The 25,894-nt window shown below is 34.9% G+C and overlaps 1 protein-coding gene across 1 annotated transcript in view; it reads right to left on the reverse strand.

The window, feature by feature from the left end:
* The window catches only part of LOC131163599 (MLO-like protein 4), an 83,466-nt gene extending 69,658 nt beyond the window's left edge, over nt 1–13,808 (reverse strand). Inside the window, exons 1-7 of the mRNA XM_058120195.1 lie at nt 13,573–13,808; nt 13,395–13,452; nt 12,782–12,996; nt 12,584–12,700; nt 12,164–12,224; nt 2,199–2,290; nt 1,669–1,743 (exon numbers count right to left, since the gene is read on the reverse strand). Coding sequence (XP_057976178.1) covers nt 1,669–1,743; nt 2,199–2,290; nt 12,164–12,224; nt 12,584–12,700; nt 12,782–12,996; nt 13,395–13,452; nt 13,573–13,698 — 744 coding nt within the window. The 5' untranslated portion in view covers nt 13,699–13,808. The remainder of the gene's footprint in view (nt 1–1,668; nt 1,744–2,198; nt 2,291–12,163; nt 12,225–12,583; nt 12,701–12,781; nt 12,997–13,394; nt 13,453–13,572) is intronic.
* Nucleotides 13,809–25,894: the final 12,086 nt, after the last annotated feature.

Genomic DNA, 25,894 nt, shown 5'->3' on the forward strand with positions numbered 1-25,894 from the left:
AGCAGATCTCTAGGCTAGAAAACAGGAAACTGAAACTACTAGAATATGAAATAGTAATTTCAGATTTTATTTAAAAAATAGAATTTCCTAATCTAGAAATCCAACACTTTATGTTTAGCTTCATTGAAAGTCTTCTTTGCATTTTTTCTCGCTTCTTTATATTTTTCAAGATTTCTATATTTCTACAATTTTGCCACATCTTATATCAATTTCTTTTTGCCTTAATGACTTTTTGGATTTCTTGATCCCACCACCAACTTTCTTTACTACCCAAGTATCTTCCTATGGACTCACCTAAAACCACTTTTGCTATCCTTATGATAGAATTCGCTATTGTATTCCAAACAATATTTGCATCAACCTTATCCCCTATTGTCCAATCACACTCTTTGTTCATTTTATCTTTGAATTTTACTACATTAACTCCCTCCAAGTTCCACCATCTAGTCCTCTTGTGTTGATTTGTGCTACTCCTTCTCTTCCATTCTTTAATATGTATATCTAATACTAAGAATCTATGTTGTGTAGCCAAACTTTCACCTGAAATAACTTTACAATCCTTACAAGATAGACGATCTCTGTTCTTAGTTAAATAGAAATCTATTTGGCTTTTATTGTACCCACTCTTGAAAGTTATTAAGTGTTCTTCTCTTTTTATAAAGCAATTATTCAATATAACCAAATCGTAAGACATGGTAAAATCTAAGATTGTATCACCAGACTCATTTTTATCTCCATATCCATGGTCTCCATGTAACCTCTCATACCCTATATTATCCTTCCCAATGTGACCATTCAAATCAGCTCCTATGAATGTATTTTCAGACATCGGGATCCCTTGTAAAATACTATCCATATCTTCCCAAAATTGTTTTTTCAGATTTTCCGCTAAGCCTATTTGGGGAGCATATGCACTAATGATGTTCACTATCTCTAGGCCTAAAACTAACTTGATTGTAATGAACCTATCCCCTACTCTTTTAACATCTACTAAATTATCTTTAGGTCTATATCTACAATAATACCCACCCCATTTTTACGTTTCTCTTTGCCAGTGTACCAAAGTTTAAATCCCAATTTCTCAATTTCCTTGGCTTTCTCTCCTACCCATTTCGTCTCTTGAAGGCAGACTAAATTAATTTTCCTTCTAAACATTATTTCCACTATTTCCATACCTTTTTTCCATAAGAGTCCCTATATTCCACGTTGCTAATCCTATCTTAGTTTCTTCCACTAACTTATTAACTCTCTCCCTTTTATACTAAATTGGTCTATTCCCTTGATTTAGATGATTTTGGTAAGAATTCATGATAAAAATATCTGACAAAGTTATACGTTGGTTGTCAGATACCTAACATAACCCTACTCCTTTATCCGGGCTTGGAACCGGCTGTGGGTACAAAGACTTTGTGTTACACAGGCAAAGTACATGTTTGCCTTTTTTTCTTTTTAGCAAACTTATTTGACAAAGACAATTTTCTAGGTTACACCCTACAACTAGTAGAAACTACTCACACAATACAATGCATTAAAAAAAAAAAAAATTTAATCATACAACACAGTGAATTTCAAAAATCAAATTAATAATAAATTTGAGGGATGTGGAAAATAAACATAGCAAGGAAATAGGAATAGAAATTATGGCATCAAGAACAATTAGGTACCCACAGTGATGAATCCCAGACGCAGAGCTAAGTAATCTGACTTCTGCATAGAACTTTTGAATTGTCTTAGAAAGCAAAGCTGCAACATTTAACCACAAAACAATTTATCTTTGTAAACACACTAAATAAGGCAATGAAAAGAAAAAAAATTGATTTCTCAGGCAGCTGAAGAACACAAACAAAAAATATTCTGTTCCTCATTTAGGACGATTTTTGGCCCGATCACTTAGGATTTCTCTTGTTTTGTCCTCAATCAGATTGAGAAATGGAAAAAGGCATCCAGCACAGACTACAATAAATCCATAATGCATATTAAAAAAGCCTGAGCAGTTTCTCTCATGCAAAACGCAATGAATAAACTCACTAGGAAGACACTAGAAAAGTACCATGCCCTAGTCTCTGCCAGTTGGCTAATATAATTTTATTTATCTGGATACATACCAGAACAACTCAAGGAAAAAAAGAATAAAGAAATGAACATAACAAAGTAGGCTACTTTAGGTATGAATAATATCAAAAGCACATGAAAATCACCATCCAAATGAGAACCCGATTCCTGCTCCAAGGATGAGAAGTGTAATGAAAGATAAAGGTAGTTTGTCGCTGCATTACCTTCTTCTTTGCTGCTATAAAGAAATAAATCAAGATCACCAATCAAGAAATAAAACTATTCACAACCTACATATATTCGGATTAAAATCTTATCAACAGAAACATCTAATCAATAAAACCAATAATATATAAACAAAAAAAAAATATGTGTTTATTTATTTAGCTTAAATTACAAATAGAGAGGACCAGCTGCAGGGCACAAGCTGGAGCCTTTATAGCAGGAAATGGCACCAGCCTCAATAGGGCTAGCCAGCTTACACTCCCAAAAATTGTTTGTACTTGCCCACGACCTTTTTCTTTCTAGTTTTAAAAACCAAGGACTATTCAGTATATTGCTTTAAAAACCAAGGACTATTTCATATATTCTTTGTTTTTTGGTTTTTGAATTCTTAAAAACCTGCAGCTTGAAAATTAACCAAAAAAGTTTTAAGATCACTATTATAAAGCAACCTTGATGCATTTTTTTTTTTACTCGATCCATCTTTCTCCAGTCAAATACCTTCATGGTAATAAGACTGCCTTTTAAACTTTTTAAGAATCGTTGATGCCATCCTGATTTCAAGACTATGCTCTTTGGAAATCATCAATTGACAAAACCTAACAGCCCTCCCACCCACAACGACAAGGGTTTAAGATGAATCTAACCTCAGTTCATGCCAATTAGGCAAAAATATCGAACTCATGGACCACTCACTACTGTGATGTAGCACTATGAAGCTCAAGAAGCAAACATGTTGACAATAAAAGATGAAATTGGAGTATTTAAGAAAATCTTAACATTGTAATGATGATATAACCCGCATGAAAGAGTAGATTCATCCAAGTCTGTTGAATGTGTCTTGAATTCTAGCATGGGGCTTTTTCTTGAGCTGAGTGTAGCAGCAAGAGACACAGCCCAGCATAACTCACTTGTCATGTTTACAACAAAGACTTTTCTGGTGGTGCAGGGGTGGAGCTCCACAGTAGGGACCTGGCTACCCATTTTGTCATGTGAATCATAAATATTAGGTTACCTTCACAGGGTTTAGAGAGCCATTTTCTATCATCCATTCAGATGAGATTGGGTTTGTTATAATAGGCCCATATGTATTAGTTTTAGGGGATTGGAACTGAGAATTAAATAGTTCCATGTTGGTATCTTATTTGACCCAGTTTGTGATTTCAACTCTAATCACCACAGCAATCAATTTTTGATAAGCTTGTCTACGAGTTTCCAGTTAAACTCATAGGATTCGTAATTTCAACTTAAATAGCCTTGCATCCACTGCTATCTCCTCCGCTATCACCATTCAACATCGACTTCTACTGTCCCCTCCCCCAATTCAACCAGCTACAGGAATAAAAACAAAATTTCGGCGCACCAGTTTCCCTCCACCTCTAAAGTGAACCAACCCCATCAAAGCTTTGATCCTTTGACACAATAGAAGCCTTTGTCATTGCCTAACAGAAGCTCATCTTCGTCTACTTCCATTGTAAGCCTTACCAGTGTTTGTAAAGGCTGTAAATCGCCTTCATTTCCTTTGACAGCGACTCACAGCAGCTCATTGCCGTTGGCTCACAGCATCTTGCTGAGCCACACTCATTTGATCAGAGCTTTGCTTGCTGGGAGTCCAGCTTCGCCCAATTTTTCTCTCACCATCATGTCATGCCATCACCACCAAAGCTAGATCAAAGGTCTTTGCTTTTCCTCCAATGATAAACCTTTGATCGCCATCACCTGCCACTGATGATCTCGATTTAGACTTGCATTGCTGGCCTACATGGCTACACCAGAGCTTCAACAGTTGTCATCAACTTGCAGCTGTTGCAGTTTTGCAGAAGCCATGCCTGTGCTCGTAGGTGGATCCACAGACGCCCAAATTTGGGATTTTCACCTACTCAACTTGCTGCTACACGGGGTCTAAGTCCGAATAAACAAATTTGTGGTTGTTTCAAAATTAGGGAGAGAGAGAGAGAGAGAGAGAGAGGAAATCCAATTGAGAAGGGTCTTTTCTTTTCTTGGCTTATCAGGCTCACATGAAGCAACTAGGATTATCAAGCAGTCAAATACCATTGCACATCCTCAGGCTGTTCCTATCCTAGATATCCAGGAATTGTTGGTGAGACAATGGGAGAGTAATATTTTTCATTTTTTTTTTCTTGGAAAGGAAATGCTTCCATAGATAAACTAGCAAAAACGGGTGCTATGTCTTAATGAGCCCCTCATAGCTTGTATTATCCCTTGGAGTGCTTGCGGCTTCAATTACTTCCCAATTTTCATATGTTATTACAATTCCTAAATTGATTTAGTTCCTTTTATTTTCATTTGACTTTGTCTTCTTCATCACCCAAAAAAAAAATTTTTGACTTTTTTAATTAGAAATTTAGTGATATGCCTTACTTGATATTATAATAATTTATGATTATAAATGAATAACTAGAAAAAATAATATTATAAAATAAAATTTAAAATGCATGCATGAGAGCCTTAGCCCCTACTCAACATAGGTCTTGGATTTGCCACTGCCTGTGCTGATGCCACGAGCAGAAAGGGAGCTACAATCCTACCCCAATCAATTCAGCCTTAATTTCATTCAAACTAGTTGTGGGAAGTAATCTTATTACATGGCATAGCAAGAAACAAACTAAAGTAGAAAAATCTAATTCGAGTTGTGGCTCATACTGCAAGTGAGCTTTTGTGATTGAAGTCTCTTATGTCTGAAATGGGATTCTTGATCACAAAACCCATAGACATGTTTTGTGACAATCAAGTTGCCATTTACATTAGTAGCAGCTCAGTGCTTTATGAGAGGACAAAGCACATTAAAGTTGACTATCATTTGGTGAAGGATGATGTATTGAAAGTACGTAGAAGATTATCAAGACTCCATTAATGAAATCTGTGGATCAGTTAGGCGATGTCTTCACAAAGGCTTTATTTAACCTGACCTTTTTTAATGTTTTGTCACAAGCTGGGGCTAGGTGATATTCATACACCTTCAACTTGAGTGGGGGATGTTTGAAGAGAATATACTATTTTAGTAATTATGTGGTTTGAATGGAGGCATTCTTGTCTTTTTTGCCTTATAGCCTTATATAAGAGGACAGACCTGGTGCTGTGTGTAATCTCCATATGAACTGCTGCTTGAACTGTCCTATTATTTTCTTCTTCTCTTCTTTTATTCTTGTCACCTCCATCTCTAACTTCACAGCAAGACTTAATGTTTCAATGTCACACTACAAATCTTAGTTAAATTTACGGGTTTAAAGAAGTCTATGTAATGTTAGAGCCAAGATGCAGGGTAGGTGTTAGTATACTATTTAGTATAGATTAGTTTGTTTTATGTTTAGATTCTCAGGTTGGTATGTGGGTTTTTATTTCTTGTTTCTTGTCTATGTGAAATTTGAAAAAAAAAAACAAACAGACAAACAAAAAAAACAAAACAAAACAAAACAAAACGAAAAAAAAAAAAAACTCGAACTTGCACTTTGCTTGTGTAACATAAATTACCTTTGTACACACAGCCGGTCTCAAGACCGGATAAAGGAGTAAGATCTCGTTAGGTAACTGACAGCCAACATAAAATTTGTCAGATCTATATATAATGAATACTTACCAAAATGCGGCAACTAAGAAACAACATGTACAAAAGTAAAAGTTGCCGAAATGCGAATGTTAAGGTGGATGAGTTGTATAACATTAAAAGATAAATTAAGGAACAAGCATATAGCAATAATCTAGGCATAGCACTGGTTGAAGACAAGAAAGGGAGGGACAGCTGAGATGGTCTGGGCATTTGAAACGCAAGCCTAGTAGCGTACCTGTAAGGAGTGAGATAGCTATTGTTTCTGGCATGAAAATAGGTAAGGGTAGGCCTAAAACAACTTGGAATAAGGTAATGAGGAAGGATTTAATAGTTCTTAATCTAGTAGAGGAAAATGCTCGTGATTGGATGAATTGGCAAAATAGGATTCATTTAGCCCCACCTAGTGGAACCTAAGGCTTGTTGTTGTTGTTGATAACATAAGGACCATTCTAACCAATTTATTAAAAGCTCAAGCAAACAAGAAACTTTTAAAGCAAAAAAAATGTAAACTACTGTTGTCAAGTTAGAGATGGAGGAGAGAAGAAGAGAAGGAGAGAAGGGAAGAGGAGAAGAAGAGAAAAAGAGAGGAAAGAACCGAGCGGTAGTTTCCTGGAGTCTACATATAGCTCCAGGTCTGGCCTCTTATATATTATTAATAACAATAAAGTCTTAAGGGCAAAAATACCCCCATTAACACAACCTAAGTATTAAAATAACATATTCTCTTCTAAGACTCCCCCTCAAGCTGGAGGTGTATAAATATCACCAAACTCCAGCTTATAACAAACATTAGACAAGGCAGGCTTAAATAAAGGCTTCATAAAAAGATTGCCCAACTGATCAAAGGATTTCACAAAGGCTTCTATGTGCTTTGTCCTCTCATGTAACACTGGATTTCTAGCTATATAAAAGACAGCTTGATTATCACAAAATACATCTATTGGCTTCGTTACCAAGAATCCCGTCTCTAACATTAGAGAATTCAGCCACATAAGTTCACTTACAGTATGATCCATAGCTCAAAATTCCGCTTCAGCACTAGATCTTGCTACTGTAATTTGTTTCTTGCTATGCCAAGTAACAAGATTACCTCCCACAAATGTACAATATCCAGTAGTAGATCTTCAATCATCAACAGATCCAGCCCAATATGCAATCTCACAATTTCTATTACATTTATATACCAAACCTTTGCCAGGAGAGCCTTTGAGATACAGCAAAATCCTAAAAACAGCATTCCAATGTGGTTGTTTGGGATTTTCCATAAACTAACTCACCACCCCCACTACAAAAAATAGGTCAGATCTAGTGATAGACACTTGCCAACCAACTACCTATATGATCATTTATCTTCAAAGCCAAGTCCAACATATATGTTAGCTGAGATAGATTCAACCCTTTCCTACACCATACAATCTCAATACCAAGAAAGTAACTCAGAATACCCAAGTCCTTGATGTGAAATTTTTCTTGAAGCCACTGCTTAACATCTGCAATCCCACTATTGTGCCTGCCAGTGATGATGATGTCATCAACATAAACTGCTAGACGTACCATATCTATGTTTTGTGAACAAAAACTGAATGATAGTAACATTGGATACTGCCAAATGCAGAAACTACAACACGAAATTTGTCAAACCAGGCTCGAGGAGATGGTTTAAGACCATAAATGGCCTTATGCAACCTGCACACTTTACCATCCTCCCCTTGAGGAACATACCCAAGAGGTTGCTCCATGTATACCTCCTATTGCAAATCTCAGTACAAGAAGGCATTCTTCACATCCAATTGATATAAGGACCAATTCAATACAGGAATAGAATTTAAAAGAGCAACCAGAGAGAATGGTCTCAAAATAACTAATATCATATCTTTGGGTGTACCTCTTGGCAACCAATTGAACCTTAAGCCATTTGATAGAGCTGTTAGGAAGATATTTTGATGGTGTAGAGTGTAGACCCAACGACACCTAACCAACTCTTTATCGGGGAAGATCCACCAAATCCCATGTCCCTTGAGTGGTCAAGGCATCCATTTCTACATCCATTGTATGCTTCCACCCAAGGTTAGCAAGTACTTCAACATGCAAGTATGGGATAGAAACTTAGTAAATAGACAAAGCAGAAGAGCCTATCGGACTAGGAAGGTGAACAATTGAAACATAATGAGTGATTGGATAAGCAACTTAGGATTGCTAAGCACATGTTCAATAACTTTCAGGTGAGCAAAGGGCAAATTCAAGTCGCATTGGGAAGGATCTCCATAACCAAAAATTGAAATAGTGATGGCAGAGAAGCTGCATGCATGGTGGTAGTGATCTTTTTGCTTGCCTTTTGTCATTCATAAACCTTCAATTGTTTCTTTGGATCAATAACGAATGGATTTGGAAGTGGGGTAGAAGATTTCTCAAGAGGGATAAGAATAGGAATAGAAGGATCAACACAAGAGGGGAGGTCTATAAATCGTTGATGGAATCAAAATAGATTCATCCAAGGAGGGCCCATCACTGGAAAAATAGGGTGTTTCCTCAAAAAAGGTGACATCAGCACTAACATATTTCCTACAAATGTGGGGATCATAACATCTATATCCTTTCTAAGTTCTTGAGTACCCAACAAAGACATATTTAACAACATGAGGAGAGAACTTGTCTTAACCAATATGTGGAAAACGAACAAACATGTGCACCCAAAGACATGAGGCACAATTGAGAACATGGATGTTTCTAGGTACATGACGGAGAAGGGAATTTGACACCCTAGAACACTTGAGAGCATCCTAGACAAACAAACAAACAAACAACAACAAGCCTTAGGTCCCACTATCCTTCTCCAACAATCACCCAATTGAGAGCATTTTCTTCTACTAGATTAAGGACTATTAAATCCATCCTCACTACCTCATTCCAAGTATTCTCGGTCTACCCCCACCCCTTTTTATGCCAAAAACAATAACTAACTCACTCCTCCTCACAAGTGCTCTACTAGGTCAGCGGTTCAAATGCCCGAACCATTTAAGCCACCCGTCTCTTATCTTGTCTTCAACCGGAGCTATGCTTAAATTATTGCGTACTTGAGGGCATCCTATTGAGCAAAAAATAGGTTGTAAGAAGAGCATCGGTCCAAAAGGTTTTAGGAGTGTGCAAATGAAGACATAAAGACCATGCTATGTCAAGTAAATGTCTATTTTTCCATTCAACTACTCCATTCTGCTAAGGGGTATGTATACATGATGTTTGATGAATAATCCCTTTGGCCAAGCAAAAAGGTTGAGGCTTATTTGAACAACTTCAAGTGCATTATTAGATCAAATTGAATATTAACTGAGTTTTTATTTCCTAGTAGAATTGAGTAAATACATTCAAAAATTCATACCTATCTTTTAACAAATAGATCCAAGTCATACACGAAAAATCATCCATGAAGGACACAAAATATATTAATGACCAATCAAATCTTGACTCTACATGGACTCCAGATTTATGAATGAATAAGAGAAAACAATGATTTACTATGAGACTCAACTCTAGAAGGAAAATATTTTCCTAATATGCTTTCCCAACTAACAGGCAAAACACTCAAAACAAGAAATAGACTTGAATATAGGAAAAAACTTGTAGTTTTTTAACGTATGGATGACCTAAATGTGCATGCCACTAATCCAAGGAAACAACATGAGTAAAAATTGAGGAAATCGAATGAAAAGAATTAGACCCACTATGACCACCATCAAAATGTAGAAGCCATCCTTCTCAAGCCCTCCACCAATCCTCTTCTTTGTTCGGAGATCCTAAATAGCACAATGAGAAGGAAAGAAGGTAACAGAACAGTTATGGGACTTAGTTAATTAAACTAACTGATAGCAGGTTCAAGGGAAATTTAGGCACATGCAAACACAAGAGAAATAAAAGGAATTGAGAGAATATTGTCAAAACCAAAAACCGGTGTAACCGAACCATTAGCAAGAATAACCTTAAGAGTGTAAAGTAGTGGGGTTCAAGGACTCAAACAAATTAGGACTACTTGTCATATGAGAGGAGGCACCAAAATCTATAACCCAAGGTGAGGAGGAAGAAGAGACAAGAAGCCCAGTTGTACCTGAATGGGCCACGGTAGCACTAGATGTAAAAGACTAAGTTTGGAGTTGTTGAATCATGCAAAAAAGATTGTTAAACTCCTCTCAGGACACGGTGGTTGACGTACTTAACTCCCCAGTGGAGTGGCTAGGTGCGCTTTGAAGTGTCAATAGTAGAATCGCCTTTCACAAAAGACTTATTGGCCCAATCTGGTTACTCGAGGAGATCCCAAGTCCCAACAGCAATTAATGGTATGATGATTTTCCTCACCACAATGTTTGCAAATGCGAGAATTGACATGATGAACTCCTCATTGCATAACACAACTGCTGCCACAACCACAATCCAAACCTCGTTCTCGTCCTCCAAATTTTCCCTTCTACAATTAGAGGTAGTATCCATGGATGACTTATCGCAGGAAGGAGCTTGAGTAGTCAGGCAGCATACGCTAACACAAACAGCACTTTCAGGACTTAAAAAAACAAAAAAACAAAAAAACAAAAAAAAAAACGACAAAACGAAAAAAAAACAAAAAACAAAAAACAAAACAAAAACAAAAACAAAAAAAAAAAACAGAACTTACAACACTTCAAACCCTCCAAAATCCAGAACTTCAATATGCAGCTATGGCTACATAATTGAGCTTACAATATCCTAGGAGAATTACTTAACCACCAAGAACAGGGTAGACCACAGAAAAGTACTGCAAGCATTTGATAAACACCTGCAGCAGCTCCAGACATTATGGCTGCAACAACTGAAAATGAATGCAGAGAAAAGCAGGAAATAAATGTTGGAATGCCAATTAAAACCAACCAGCAATTGGTACAAGGTTGCAAGCAATCAATCACGAATACAGGTCGTCAAAACAGCATCATCAGCAAACCACAAACAGAGCAGCAGCATATAAGAAACAGAGTATAACTGAGTTCACATCAGCAAATCACCATGAAAACACACAGCTTCCTGCCAAGGATGTTGCAGAACCTAACCCATTGGGAGGGTGTCCTTAAATGACTCTCAAACCAACCAAAAATCAGATTTGAGGACTGATCAGGGGAAGCTAAGGACAAAAAACGAAAAACAGAGTATGAAAATCAATCAAATAAATCAGATTTGAAGGAGATCAATGCTTTGATGCCATGTTCAACTACCACTTTACCTAAAAGCTTATGCTATTAGGTTGTGGGCCAACAATGTATATCAAGCTTTAACACTCGCAGCACAACACCTCATGGTGAGAGACACAATAAGTAAAACCTATAATAGGGAACATAATAATTTTTTAACACCACACAATAAACGTGGGCAACAAAACTAGAACCCAAGACCTCCTAGAAACCAGCTCTGATACCATGTTGTAAAGTTAGAGATAGAGGAGAGAAAAAGAGGAGAGAAGAGATGAGGAAAAGAAGAGAAAAAGAGAGGAAAGAACTGAGCGGCAGTTTCCTGAAGTCTACGTACAGCTTCAGGTACACCCTTTAACACAACCGAATTATTCAAATAACATATTTTCTAACAACTATAAACTTATATATGGCATTTGTAAATAGCCTACTTGAGCGTAAAATTTCGGAAAATAGAATTCTATTTTGTTGGGGGGGTATATTGTCTGGAGAATATTAGGGTTAGACCAAAGTTCTTCTCTTGTTCAAAATCTCTTTAATTCATTCCATTCTTATGTCAATCAACTTCCTTCAATGAAACAACGGTTAGTCTCAAGGCTTTAAATGATGTTCCTGCAACACCAACACTCTAATCACAGCCACGCAGCCCTTGAATTATATCTCGCTAAACCATATCAAGTTTCACCTTTGTCATGCTAAAGACCACTCGAAATAGGTGACTGACCAACCATGTATGTCCAGTGCTCTTAATTAATTAGAACTGCAGCTTCCAAGTTGATGTCCTACAGACCATGGCATCATTAAAAAATTGAGGCCACAAAGATTTAAAGGTTAGAACATAGTATTGAAAAGTGTGCTACAAATCATCAATTATGAAACATAGTAATTATTACCTCTTCATGTTGACACCATTTCAATATTCAGCTCTACTTGTAAGTATGTCCAGTTAATTACAAACTACTTTGCATTCATCTAGGAAAGAGACCCTCAAACAGTAAAATGCATGCCACCAGCAATGCATCAAAGAATTTGGAACATGTAACATAATCAGTTGTAAAAACTCAAATATTATGTAAATATCCGTACAATCATTTTACATTTCATTTTTATCGCGTACCTTGCAAATTACCATTGACCGCTATGATTCCTTGGCTTTCCCATTTTCTCCAACTATATATCTGTGGAGACAAACAATGCCAAAAAGATGCCTCAAATAAATCTCTGCATTTCATTAGGAGTTATTGGATAAAGCCAGTCTAGAGGAGAGAAATTTTATCATTTTATTGAACATAAAATTTGACATGAATCCATTTCTTTGATGCATAAAAAGCATTTTTAATGTTTAAGGGGAAAAAAAAAAAAACTGGAGGTGCAACTTATTGATCATGTTTCAAATTTTTAATTCTTCATTCTGAAGTGTGGATTTGCTCCCTAAAATCATCTAGAAAAAGGCATAATTGAACATTTGTTCAATTAACTATGAAGACAAATCGAAAAACAAGAAATCTAAACCCAAAGAAAGCAATGAAGACTGCACCTTGATCATAGCCAGGCCAACTGCAACACAACTATATAGAACATGAGTGATGCCGAGAACAAACAGGAAGCGGTGAAGCTGCTCAAGACCTTCATACGAAACAAATGGTTCACGGCCCTGCAATTAAGCATTAGTGTCAATGTAACCAATATCACTTACCATATATTACTCGCAAATTGCAAAAGTGAAGCAATTCACCTCACCACATTGATGAGATTGAGCCATAATTCCTCTTGGAGGAATATCAGTCCCATTCAAGAAAGAGCCAGGATTTGAATTCTCTCTGATGCCATAATCCTCCTCAGAACAAAGATAGAATCGACTATTAAAAAGGGATGAATTTACACAGATCTCAGAAATCCACCTTCCACATTGGACCAACATCAAAGATATAAGCCCAAGCAGCATCAGCTCTACCAAACACAAAAACAAAACAAACAAAGAAATTGAAGCAAATCATAACACCAAATAAGGCATATCAGTAATAATATCAGAATGGCTCAACTTTTGCTCTATACTGCATTCAGAGAGAGAGAGAGAGAGAGAGAGAGAACAAATCAGAAATTAATAAATGTCTCTACTTTCATTCCACACTGCATCAGGAGGAGCAAAGACATCAAAAATTATCCTGGTTTGTCCCAACTCTCACTCGAAAGCACTTAAGAAAATACATAAATCAAACGGGAAACCATGAAAATAACAAATCGCATTATCAATCCCCAGGAACAAAATACTCACAGAACTCCTAAATGCCCACTTTTCACCCCAAAAACGGAAGTAGCAACTAATTAATGAAGAAGCAGCCACTCACCTTCCTTACTCTTCTCTAAAGAAGCTAACAGAGCCTTCCTCCGCGTGCTCTTCAACCACTGTAAATGAGAAAAAAAAAAAAAAAAAAAACCAAGCAACCAAAAGGGCATAGCAAATTAGTCGAAAGAACAAATTAGAAGCAAAACAAAACAAAGAACCCACTGCTCATCCATACTCACCTTTCCAAACCTGTAAATGGATCTCTCCACAAGAAAGCCGACGAAAACCATGACTGTGGTGACTGATGCCACTGACCAGGTCGGTGTCTCGGCCAGAGACCTTCCTTCCATTATCACTCCCTCCATTTCTCTCGTCAGAGGCAACAACCCATGAAATTTTTTACTGGGTAACTTCACCTTCACCCCTTTCTTGAGAAAATACAAAAAGAGAAGAGCAGGGTCCAGGAAGCCGGGGAGGTGGGATACAGCCAGGGGGGAAACATTTCCCGTATTATTTTCTTTCCGGTACTTCTGGAGCAGGTGTCATGCATGGAATCTTCAACACAAGATCTTATCAAATTGTTTTCTTTTCTAATGCATAGGGATTGCTGCATTTCCCCATATGCATCTCTAATCGAATTCAGCCTGCTTCTTGGCATCTCCCTGAGTACACCTACTACCACTGTACTACGTGGAAGCCGCCCCTCTCTCTCTCTCTCTCTCTCTCTCTGGGAAAATTTTTGAAAGAAATTCGGTGAACGCGAGACTAACGGTCTTGTCGCTCGAATATTAGATTTTTATAAATTTACTTTCTACACTATCGTCACGTAGTTAATATGCCACCCACCCATCTTTGATGTGATTGCGTATTGTGCAAATATTTTTAGTACTATATTAATAAATATTAAATTAAGAATATTTAAGGTTATTCATAAAAAACTTATATTTTGTTTAAAATTGTAGAATACGTAAACATAAAAATCTATTATGATGTTGTGTAGATATAAGGATACAAAAAAATCTTTTAAATATAAAATATGATAAGATAAAAATAAAGGGAACTTTGGCGTGAAAATAGTCTTTTAAAAAATAGAAAGTAAATCAAAATTCTGTAAAATATTACATTTTCATATTTTTGTATAAGATTATAGATAAATAATTAATAAATATTTTTTTATTAAATTTATTTGTAAAAAATCTTAATGTATGACTTCTTATAATGCAAAATAAACTTATTGCAATCTTTAAATTGTGATTTTCTATCTAAAATTTGTATCATTGTTATTTTTTGTTTATGTAATGGTCAATTAATAAATTTTAAAAAGATTCAAATGAATATAAAATTCATTATTTGGAGCTACTTGTAGGTATATAATTTATTTTTCAAACTCATCTTCTAAAATTTGTATTATTATTTTTTAAAATGATAGCATACACTTCAAAACAATTTTATGTTGTATTTGAGAGTATGTGTTCGCCTAACAAAGTTTAATCTCGTTTTGATGATAACAAATTAAGGATACTAATTGTACTTTTTAAGATTAAATTTAAGAAATTATGTGTTTCGCAAAGTATAATGGTTATACTTGGCAAAGATTAAATGAAGCCTAACCTAAAGTTACAAGTCATGAAGAATACAAGTTTACTAATGCATTCATCAAGTTTGCAAGATGTTAAAGCGATACAACATGAAAACTTAGGATTTAAATGTATTTAATTTTTCTTAGAGTCTCGTGTAAGTACTTTTAAAACTTCAATTTTGTAATTGAAACTCTTAGGAAATAATACTGGATTTAGAGACCTTCTTTAAATTTTGGAAGATATTTTCATAAATTCCAAAATACTCTTGAAAATAAATATAAACAAGTTTTGGAATCAAAATATTAAAAAACACTAAGTTGCATAGTGTTCAGGCAACTGAGGCTTAGTGCTCAGATAACTGAATTGCTACTACTAGTGTAGAAGAAATCAGAACCTTAGTTCAGGCAACTGACATCACAAGTTCAGGCGACTGAAATGCTACTGTCAGTTCTGGAGCGCTTATTTTAAATGGTTTAGGCAACTGAATGTATAGTTCAGACGACTGAACTATGTATTTTAAACTTTCTAATGACTTTGATTTCTTTCCAAAACTGAAAGATATGGTTTCCAAACTTGGGGAAAACAGTAAGAATTTTTCCAACTCTATATAAAGATGATTATTTATGAATTAGGGCATCCAATACATTTGAATACTCATTGTTATACTCTTTGATTTATACTCAAAAAGTTGTTGTGCTTATACTTTTGAGCCCTAAGTGAATTCTGATTCAATTCTCTGAAGTTCTTATACCACAAACATAATACCTTGGAAATCTTTGTGAGCTTCAATTGCATATTGTTGTTTTGAGTACATAGTGTTTATTATTGTACAAAATATGCTCTGCTGTGAGAGTATTCAACTTGTACGAACGAATTGATTTTCTATTTTTGCAATCTGACGACTCATTGCCTAGCGAGAGGGTGTTCTTGTTAGAGAGGGGTCTCCACCTTCCAATGGAGAGAGGCTGGTCCACCTGTTTGTTGACCTTATAGGTCATATCCCGTTTTGATTATGATAAATACTCTGATATTCAATTGTTGATGAGTTTGTATGCATAACCGATCAGAAGTATCATATGGTGCACGCACATTGACCTAAGGAAGACAAAGACCCTAAAGATCTTTTTGTATTGTAATTTATTATTATTCAAGACCATAGATGGACCTTAGGGAACACCAAGTCAACCGACACCGAATTTTTTCGGTGTCCTCAAACTAAAAAGGACCTAAAAATGACCCTAGGACACTCACACATGCATATATATGAATGGTCATTTGAATAGGATGTTTGCATGCTTAAAAAGAACTGAAATGCACTTAAGTTGCATGTTCGATCGACCGAACTTATATAGTTCATTTATACTCGGTCAACCGAACCCCTAAGGGAGTAAACTTTTTGACCACCTGGTCGACCAAGCCCAAAATGAATTCCAATGCTCTGGTCAACCGAGGGTCCTCGGGAGATGTCCCAACACCATGGTCGACCGAACTATCCAGTTCAAATCTTCCCGGTTGACCGAACTACGCTAATTGAGAAAATTGCCCTTGGACCTCCGAGTTCGGTCAACCGAACTCATAGTTCATTTCTTGCCCGGTCAACCAAACCTCAAGAACTTCAGTCGACCGAACTTGTCCTGGTCAACCGATGCTCAGGTTGCCCCATATTTTTTACCGCATTTAACTTTTTTAAACGGGGTTAATTAGGGTTAAATTGGTTTAAAATAATATTAATAATACCCTACATGTCCTAACGACTATAATTTTTCCTATCTCTATATATAGGCCTTCATTTGCAAAAATTAGCAAGAGATTAAAAAAAATATTTAGTAAATATCACTTAAATCTCAAAAGGCCTATTTTTGCACATTCAAGTCATATACTACTCCCCTTTGCTTGTTCATATTGAAAATACTTGTTTGTAAGAGTATTTTTGTGCTTATCTCACCAAGCTTAAACTCTCTCTTGGTTGTTATGATTAAAATTTATTTTTCATAGAGAGTAAGCTTCAAGTTCTCCTAGGGGGCTTCGTAAATAAGCCTTCCGTAGGAAAACTTCTTAGAGCTTCTGAGTTTTGCATTTTTCATTGCAACACTCAAGAGTTTATATTGGGTTTTGGTTATAAAAAATATTTTACAAATCATTTTTCAAATATCTTTTGTGCTTATATTTAAGAAATATATATTTTAAAATATTTTCTTGAGTGCTTAAAATCTTTGTTGTTATACCTATTGATTGAGATTATCATTTTATTATAAAGATCAAATAGATATTTTACAAACCATTTTTGAATATCTTTTGTGGTTTATATTGAGAAATATTATTTGTTGAGATATTTGAAGTGTGCTTGTGATCTTTGTTTGTGCATTGTGATTGAAACATTATTTTGACACAAAGATCATATCATTCACACTCTCACACACTGATTGCTATATTTGCATAATTATTTGAGAGTAGACACTTAAACTACACTAAGCTGATCAAATCTTATCTTTTGGCAGTGTACTAATTATACTGTGCGTGTTGGGTACATATCTGCTTTACATGAAAACATAATCACTATACCATTTGATTTTATTGAGAAATCTGTTGCATTCCAGGCGTGGCCTGAGGGGGCTGTAATCCAGCCCAGAAGGATTGTGTAGATTGAGGTCTGCCCTGTGTTAATTAACTTGGTTATAAAGGTTGAGGTCAGCCTTGTGCTAATTGACCTGATTGTTTAGGTGCCGCTCCATCCGTTAAGTGAGCCTATAGTGGTAATCCTTGTGCTTGTTAGCCAAGGCGGGGACGTAGGCAATTTAGCCGAACCTCGATAACATTTCTGGGTGTTGTCTCCTTTACTGATTTATTGCGCATGCTTGGTTAAATTTCTACTACAATTTAAATTTCGTTGTATATTTATATTGTTTTATTTTACATGCACTAGATTGACCTTAGGCTCGTGTAATACTGTTGTAAATGGATTAACCTAGGGGACAAAATTTTTAAATACCAATTCACCCCTCTCTTGGGATTGCACCAAAGCTAACACTATTGAACGAAGTGGGTAAAGGAAAATTTTCATAGCAAGTTGCTTGGGGTAAGGACGTAGGCAGTAAGCTGAACCATGTAAAAAATCGTGTGTTCAATCTTCTTTCCCTATCTCTTTAAATTATGCACTTATAAACTGCTGTGTACGTTTTGAATTTATTGGGAAATTCTATTGAACACTAAGTTTGGATTTGGATCACTTTGAATAAGTTTATTGGCTTGTTAATGATTTGTATGGTTTAAGTTTCTGGTTAAAATTTAGACAAATGCTGAAACTCTTAATTCAGTTTTGGTTAGCCAAGGTAAAGCTATTGTGGTTGACTGATTATTCAAGCATAAGAAATTAACTTGCTTGAGTTATATTATTGAATTTTTTCTTAAATACATACTTGATCATTATTGAATTCATGGTCGATTGTTGAACTTGCTAAGAGCAAAATTCAGCTTATGTTTTTCAATTTTATATATATCTAGGGTTGTCTATTGGTATAGTACCGTTCGCTGCTTAATTGATTGAGATTGTGATTGATATATTTTAAAAGGTTTATAATAAATCAAGTTTCCGCGTAATAATTTTTAAAATACCCAATTCACCCCCTCTTGGGATTATACCATTACTTTCAATTGGTATCAGAGCCTAGGTTGTAGTAAATCCTAATAGGTAGTTACAAAAAGATCGAAATGGCAAAAACATAGGTGTATCCCCATTTTGTGAAGGGCAATCCTCATCTTGACCCCCAATTTTCTGTGGTATGAATTACACCTTATGAAAACAACTAATGAGAATATTTTTGCAAACCATGGATTTGAAAGTAGTAACCCAAGGTGACTATGTTTATTCTAAGACTATAGAGAACAAGGAAGTTCCTAAGGAAGAAAATGAAATAACTGAGACCGATATGAAACAATTGCAAATAAACTCTAGTGCTATGAATGTCCTGCATTGTGCGTTAGATGCAAATGAGTTTAACAGAATAATGGGATATAAGACTGCAAAGGAAATTTGGGACAAACTAGAAGTAAACTATGAGAGAACAGTAGATGTTAAGGATAGTAGAATTGACATGCTCACCAGTGAATATGAGGCCTTTAGCATGAACCCAGAGGAGTCTATATCTAGTATGTACACTAGGTTCACTCACATAATAAACTCCCTGGATGCACTTAGGAAGAACTACTTGACTTATAAAATGATTAGGAAAATCCTTAGAGGACCTCTACCGATCTGGGAATCCAAGGCCACTGCCATAACTGAAGGCAAGAAGATAAAGAACACTACTCTCGATGAACTCATAGGGTCGCTTCTCACATATGAGATGACAATAAATGAAAGATCAACTGAAGTTGGAAAACATAAGAAATCAATAGAACTCAAAGCTCTCAAAGAAAGCTCAAGTGACAAAGAAGATGATGAAATAGATGATGATGACCTATCATTATTTATTAGACGACTAGGCAGATTCTTTAAAAAGAAGAAGAAATTTGATAGAAAGTTTAAAATATCAAAACTGGACAAAAGGTGAATCAAGTAAAAAAGAAACAAAGGTTGAACCCCCAACTTGTTATACTTGTAAAAAGGTAGGACACATAAAACCTTATTGTCCACGGCTCAAAAAAAAATGTTAAGAAGAAAAAGAAGAAAGCTATGAAAGCCATTACTTGGGACGACTCCAACTTAAACAACTCGAAAAGTGACTCATTTGATCAAGAAGCAGCAAACTTCTACTTCATGGCGATAGATGAAGAGGTAAATTCTTATTCAAACTCACTTATATATCTATTGATGAATTTAGTATTGATTCATGTGAAAGCATGTCTTCTTATACTAAAATACAAACACAATGGTTTTCACTACATAAAAGGTTCATTAAGGTGTCCAAAAAGGCTAATGAACAAACTAGAGTCATCTCATTCAGCTGAAAAAGAGAAAGATTTGCTTATTGCTTAACTAGAAAATAAAATCAACAAGATGGCCAATGAACTAGTGAGGTTACAAGCAAATCGTAAGGATATAAAATATTTAGAAATAACTAGTCTTGAAAGTAAAATAAAGGACCAATCTAAAATCATTTACAATTTCACAAGAGGAAAGGAAAACTTTGATAAACTGGTTGGATCGCAAAGAATCTCTTTAGACAAGGAAAACATAGAATTCAATGGAGTTGAAAACAAGAAGAAAAAGAACCTTTATATGGAGTGTTTTGTAAAAACTTCTAAATACTATGTTAGCACCTCCTCAACTAATGCATAGCAGTTATGGTGTAATCCCAAGGGGGGTGAATTGGGTATTTAAAAAATTTAGATCTCTTAATCTCTAATTTCATGCACAACCATTATTACGCAACCTAGAGTCTTTCTAAGTTATCAACCACAAATATTTAAGCATGTATGTAAAACAATAAAGACAATAAATAATCAAACATACATATGCGGAAATTAAAGTACATAAATTAAATAGAGTAGGGAAGAGAAAGTGTGGATACAATATTTTTATGAGGTTCGGCAAACCTTGCCTATGTCCTTGCCTCAAACCAACCCGCTTGAGGATTCTACTACCCTGCTCACTTAACTGGGTGGAGCAGAAATCATTTACAGCTCCTTACAGGGTGGAGTCTCCCTAACTCCCTTAACCGGGCGAAGCCAAACTGTTACACACCTTACATGATGGTGCCCTCTTAGCTTCCTTAACAGAGTAGAGCCAAACTGTTCCACACTTTACAGGATAGTGCCCTCATAACTCCCTTAACAGGAAGGAGCCAAACCGTTACACACCTTACAAGATGACACCCTCCTCTTTTGGCAATACCCCACACCAGGAACACAAAGATATGAAAATGAAATTTTTTGTACAATATGAATGCTTCTCAAAATAAGCGAAGGTGTACAAATTAAAGTTGTATATGCACTCTCAAATGATATGAAATAAGCTCAGTAGAGTATGGTAATTTTCTCAATAAAATTTTTGCAATCTTTGAATAAAATGTATATGATGAATACTTCAAAGATTCAACCCCAATAAATATTTCTACAAAAATATTTTTTAATAAAAAATAAGAGAACCTATGGTTTTTCTTTCAAATAATTTTCTCAATAAAAAAAATATGAGAAACCTTTCAAGCAAAGATATATAGTGAGATATATGCTCAAGGTTCTCTTGACTCCCCATAAGATTTTCTCCAAAAATATATTTCAAAGTAAATGTAGGAGAAGATTAGGGTTTTTCTTAAAATAATTTTTTGCAATGAAGACTATGTGACCTTTTCAATCTTGCAATGGATGTGCACAAAGATTCCCAAGCTAAAGAAGTTTCTATTGACTTTGGTGTATTCCCAAGAGGGGGGAGGGGTGAATTGGAATTTTAAACTTTTCTCCTAGGTTAAACCATATATCAGTATTACACAACCTAGGGTCTTTCTAAGCATATACGAAATCAATATATAAACAGTATAATTAGAGTAATGTAGAATATCACACAGGTGCTAAAAATAAATTGCAAATAAATAAAGCTGACACCAGATATGATATCGGGGTTCAGTCAATACCGCCTACGTCCCTACCTTGGCTCACAAGCACAAGGATTCCATTACGACTCACTTAACGGGTGAAGCGGGACCGATTACAATCATGTTAATTGACGGGGCTGACCTCAACCTACAATTACACCTTACCAGGATGGTGCACCTAACTTTCCTAATTGGGTCTAAGCTAATTCGGGACTATTCAACAGGGTTAGTCTCCCTATTTAGTCCCACGCTTGGAATATAACAAATATTCAATATAAATTTTGTGTACACGGAAATATGCTTCTCAACAAGCAGATATGTACTAGTAATAATCATAACACACTAACAATGTAAGAACAATAAGTTCAATGGTGTATATGTGCAATCAACACTCTATGTAATGACTATCTCAATTCAAACACAAGAGTGTATCAACAAGTTAATCTTTGAAACTATGTAAAGATTAAAATCTCAATCACAATTTAGGGTTTCAAAGATTTGTACCAAGAATAATCAGAATATCTCAAAAATATTTTCTCAATATCAAAGCACAAGGAGATATTCAAATTCAAGCTTGTAAAAATATTTTTCTACAAAAAAATATGAGCTAAGGTATCTTACAATATGAGTGCAAAGATCCACAAGCTCTAAGTTTTTCCACTCAGAAGATTTATTAGTTTAAATTAGGAGGGAAAACAAAACTCAACCCTCAATCCAAAAATCAACAAAGTAATGAACAAATGAGGGTTTCTAGCAATAGCACACAATGGATAACACACTCACAAAGCTAGATTTCTCAAAGGAATGATAGTGTATGAGTGTATATGGCTTGTATGAAGAAATAGGGCTTAGGAAATTTTTGAGGATTTTTTCCTAATTAATGTGCTAATTGCTTGCAAATCCAAGCAAATGAACCCCTATATATAGAGAATGTTAAAATTATAATAGTTGGGGATATGTAGGGTATTATTATATTTGTTTAAAAATCATTTAAGAAAATTAACTCTGTTTAACTTAAAATAATCATGGTAAAAATTAAAACAACCCAAGAGTTTCGGGCACCTGATCCATGTTCGGTCGCCCAAACAGACGCAATCAAAAAAGTTGATTTTTGAAGTTCAGTCGCCTGAGAGTGGGTTTGGTTTGCTGAACAAAGGCGATTTCCATTCTATCTAAGGTTCGGTTGCCCTGTCCTGAGTTCGATTTACCGAACTCATTTGTTCTGTAGCCCGAGACATTTTTGAATGTGAAGTTCGGGCTGACGAGTTGGTGGGAAAAGTCAAAATTATGATTCGATTGATCAAGGACGGTACGTCCCTTTTGGTTCGGTCGCCCAAGACCAAGTCAACATTCTGATTGGTTAATGGTTCGGTCGCCTGAAGTGTTTTGAACACAACGGTTTAGTCGCCCGAAGCCTCACTAATTTTACCCTATAGGTCTAGTTTTACTTCAATTAATTCCCTTGATAATATATGTGTTTTTGAGGACATCTTATGTGTATGTGCAAGGACCTAAGGTCTATCTAAGGTCTTTTGAGTTTATTGCATCTACATGCATGATATGCAGTGATTATTACAGACCTTTTCCTAAATTACTATTACAGACACAAATGAGCATAAATTAAATTACAATAAGAATAAGTCTTCTAGGTCTTTAGACTTTAAGTCTTCTCAACCATCAAATGATCTTGCAAATATGAACTTGCACACGAACTTAATAGACATTAAATACTTGAGTATTTGTCATAATCAAAATCGGATATGACCTATAAGGTCAACATTCTCCCCATTTTTGATGATGACAAATACACCATGTAAAAATGGGTTACAGCTTTGAAAGGCTCCCCCTATCAATATGCATAATGAGAAGTTTAAAGATATAAAGTTCAAACATTTCTAAAAAATATACCCAATTTTGCCTCTTCTCCACCTTTTGGAAACATTAAAAAGAGTTATCGTAAATATAAGACACGTAAGCAAGGCATTGAGTAAGAATCATTTATATGCAAGATATGATTGGGAAAATTTTTTGGAAATTTCGGCAGCATGCCGTTTGAAAAAAAAAAACATTTTTCCAAAAATACTTGTATAGAAATGACTTGATTGAGTTTTAGATTAATAATTTATCCACAGCTACCAACTCAAATAGTCCAGTATGGTTAAGACATAAAATAAAAGTATAACTTTCAATCATTCAAGAGATAGAATAGTCATACAATGCAAAATGAATAACAAAGATAACCTCATAAAGTACGAAATATAGCGATTAAGCACACAAACAATATAACTGATCATTCAAATGACTTAAATAACATTAAAACATGGTTAGACCATAAATATACACAAACCATTGCAATTGAAACATATCATAGGACCCGTGGAAGAATTGAGTTTAAAGCACACGACATATAATAGCAAATAGTTGGTTTGAGTACAAACACAGTCTAACAAGTTCGCATGCATTTACATGTGAAGTTATCGAACTAGTTATGCAATTTAGAAAACATATATATATATATATATATATATATATATATGTATGTATGTATGTATGTATAATAATAATAAGGCTAGAGACAAAGAGTTTAGGTTTGAAAATAGTTCTTGTCATAAATGAAAATATATAAGTAAATACATATCCCCCTTATGATATTTGCAAAATGGTACTGGGGGTTGCTTGCTGAAGGAGAAACTTTAATTTAAAGCACATGCAAGCAAAATTTTTCTGGTGAATATTTAAGCATAAAACATCTCATGACCAGAAAAATACAACCCTGTAAATCCTAAGAATATATCAAATTCAAAATAGGGATCATATGACAAAATAGATGACTATAGCAAAACTAAACATCATGCTTCAAATTTAGATTTTCAATAATGTCATTTCATTCAAGCACATGTCATACTTTATTCAAAACAGATCTAGGCTAAAAGATACTGGTGAGCATAATATTGTAGTATAGATGCTCCCCCTTTCGATTTAAGTGATAGTTTAGATGCTTCTAAGCTATTTATACTCATCAAGATTGATTTCACAAAGTATGTCAAGAGTATAAGTCATTCATTTTAAATCACTTAAAATAAATATACTGGTAAAGATTAATTTACTCTTCTATGCAACCGGTATAGCTATCCCTATGAAAAGATATATTAAGGCATGATTTTGTGTTCACAACCAAAAACAATCCATATCTAATTATATAGTTTTAAAAGTAGGTTATGATGTTCAGGATTCTTAGAAGAGCCTCAATATTCAAAAAGAAAAACATGATGCATATAAGTTCTTTATTCTCTTTCTCTAGGGATGGAGCTTAGCTCCCCTAAATGGTTGATGATTATGTAAGGATGAAATTTAATTTTCATTTAGTTTTCACTCATCATTTCAAAAATATTTTAATGTTTATTTTATCATAATCAATTTTGTACAAGGTTCTACTTGGGAAAATTCTAACGAAAATTTAGTAGCATGTCGTCTGTAAATCGGACATTTTCCCATAAAACTTGTACCTGATGGGTTGTTCTCAATAGATAGATTATATAAAGCACACAACAACCTATAATCCACTACTAGCATGCACTTCACATCATCTGCATCCACCATGTAGGAGGCATTCTAGACTAAGCATGCATTCCAATAGTATAATCAACTCAAGATATTCAATATAGCTCAATAGTAGTTCGTGCTAGGAAAAATAGATAAGCTATCCATCAAAGAAATTTTAACCATTTATTAAATCATGGATAGTGTTGCAATGCTATACACATATAGGCATAAAGACATAAACGATATAAGAATATGAGAGCATTTTAATTTATATAGATATGAAGGATAAATGCTCCCCCTCAATTATGCACTCTACTCATTTTATGCCATTTTCATTTTCTAATTGCTTAGCTGAGTGTTTTAGATTTTTTGTGATTTAATCTTGGTTTATCATGCTTAGGGGTAGAGGAACAAAAGGTCACAATGAATATGCGTTAAGGTGATAAGCCTATGTCTGTCTCTTTTCTTATGAATCTCAATACGTGTGAGAGGCTCAAGTTCAAATAGCATTAAACTTTAAGGTTCGTGCATAGGTTTCTTGAAACTTTATTTTTTCATATATGTTGAAACCTATACCAATCATATTAGCCATTTAACTTAATACATGAGGATGAAACTTTAAATGATTTTATATAAAGTTTGAGAGCAAGTGAAGATGATTTAAATATTCGCAAAAAATAAATTTATTATTTAGTTCAGGAGAGTATTTATTATGAGTGGGCATGATTCAAAATATAGTGAATATGTCCAAACCACTTAGGCAAAGAGCATTAAGGAGTTTGTGAATATATTGACCAGTTCTCTTTAGAGGATGGAAGGTATCCTTTAGATGTGATCATGATTTATAGCAAGGATACAAACCGATGGATAGGTATAATCTTTACCAGATATGATCGTGGTTTGGTAAA

The sequence above is a fragment of the Malania oleifera genome, chromosome 9 (assembly GCF_029873635.1).
Source record: "Malania oleifera isolate guangnan ecotype guangnan chromosome 9, ASM2987363v1, whole genome shotgun sequence".
Classification (NCBI taxonomy): Eukaryota; Viridiplantae; Streptophyta; class Magnoliopsida; order Santalales; family Ximeniaceae; genus Malania; species Malania oleifera.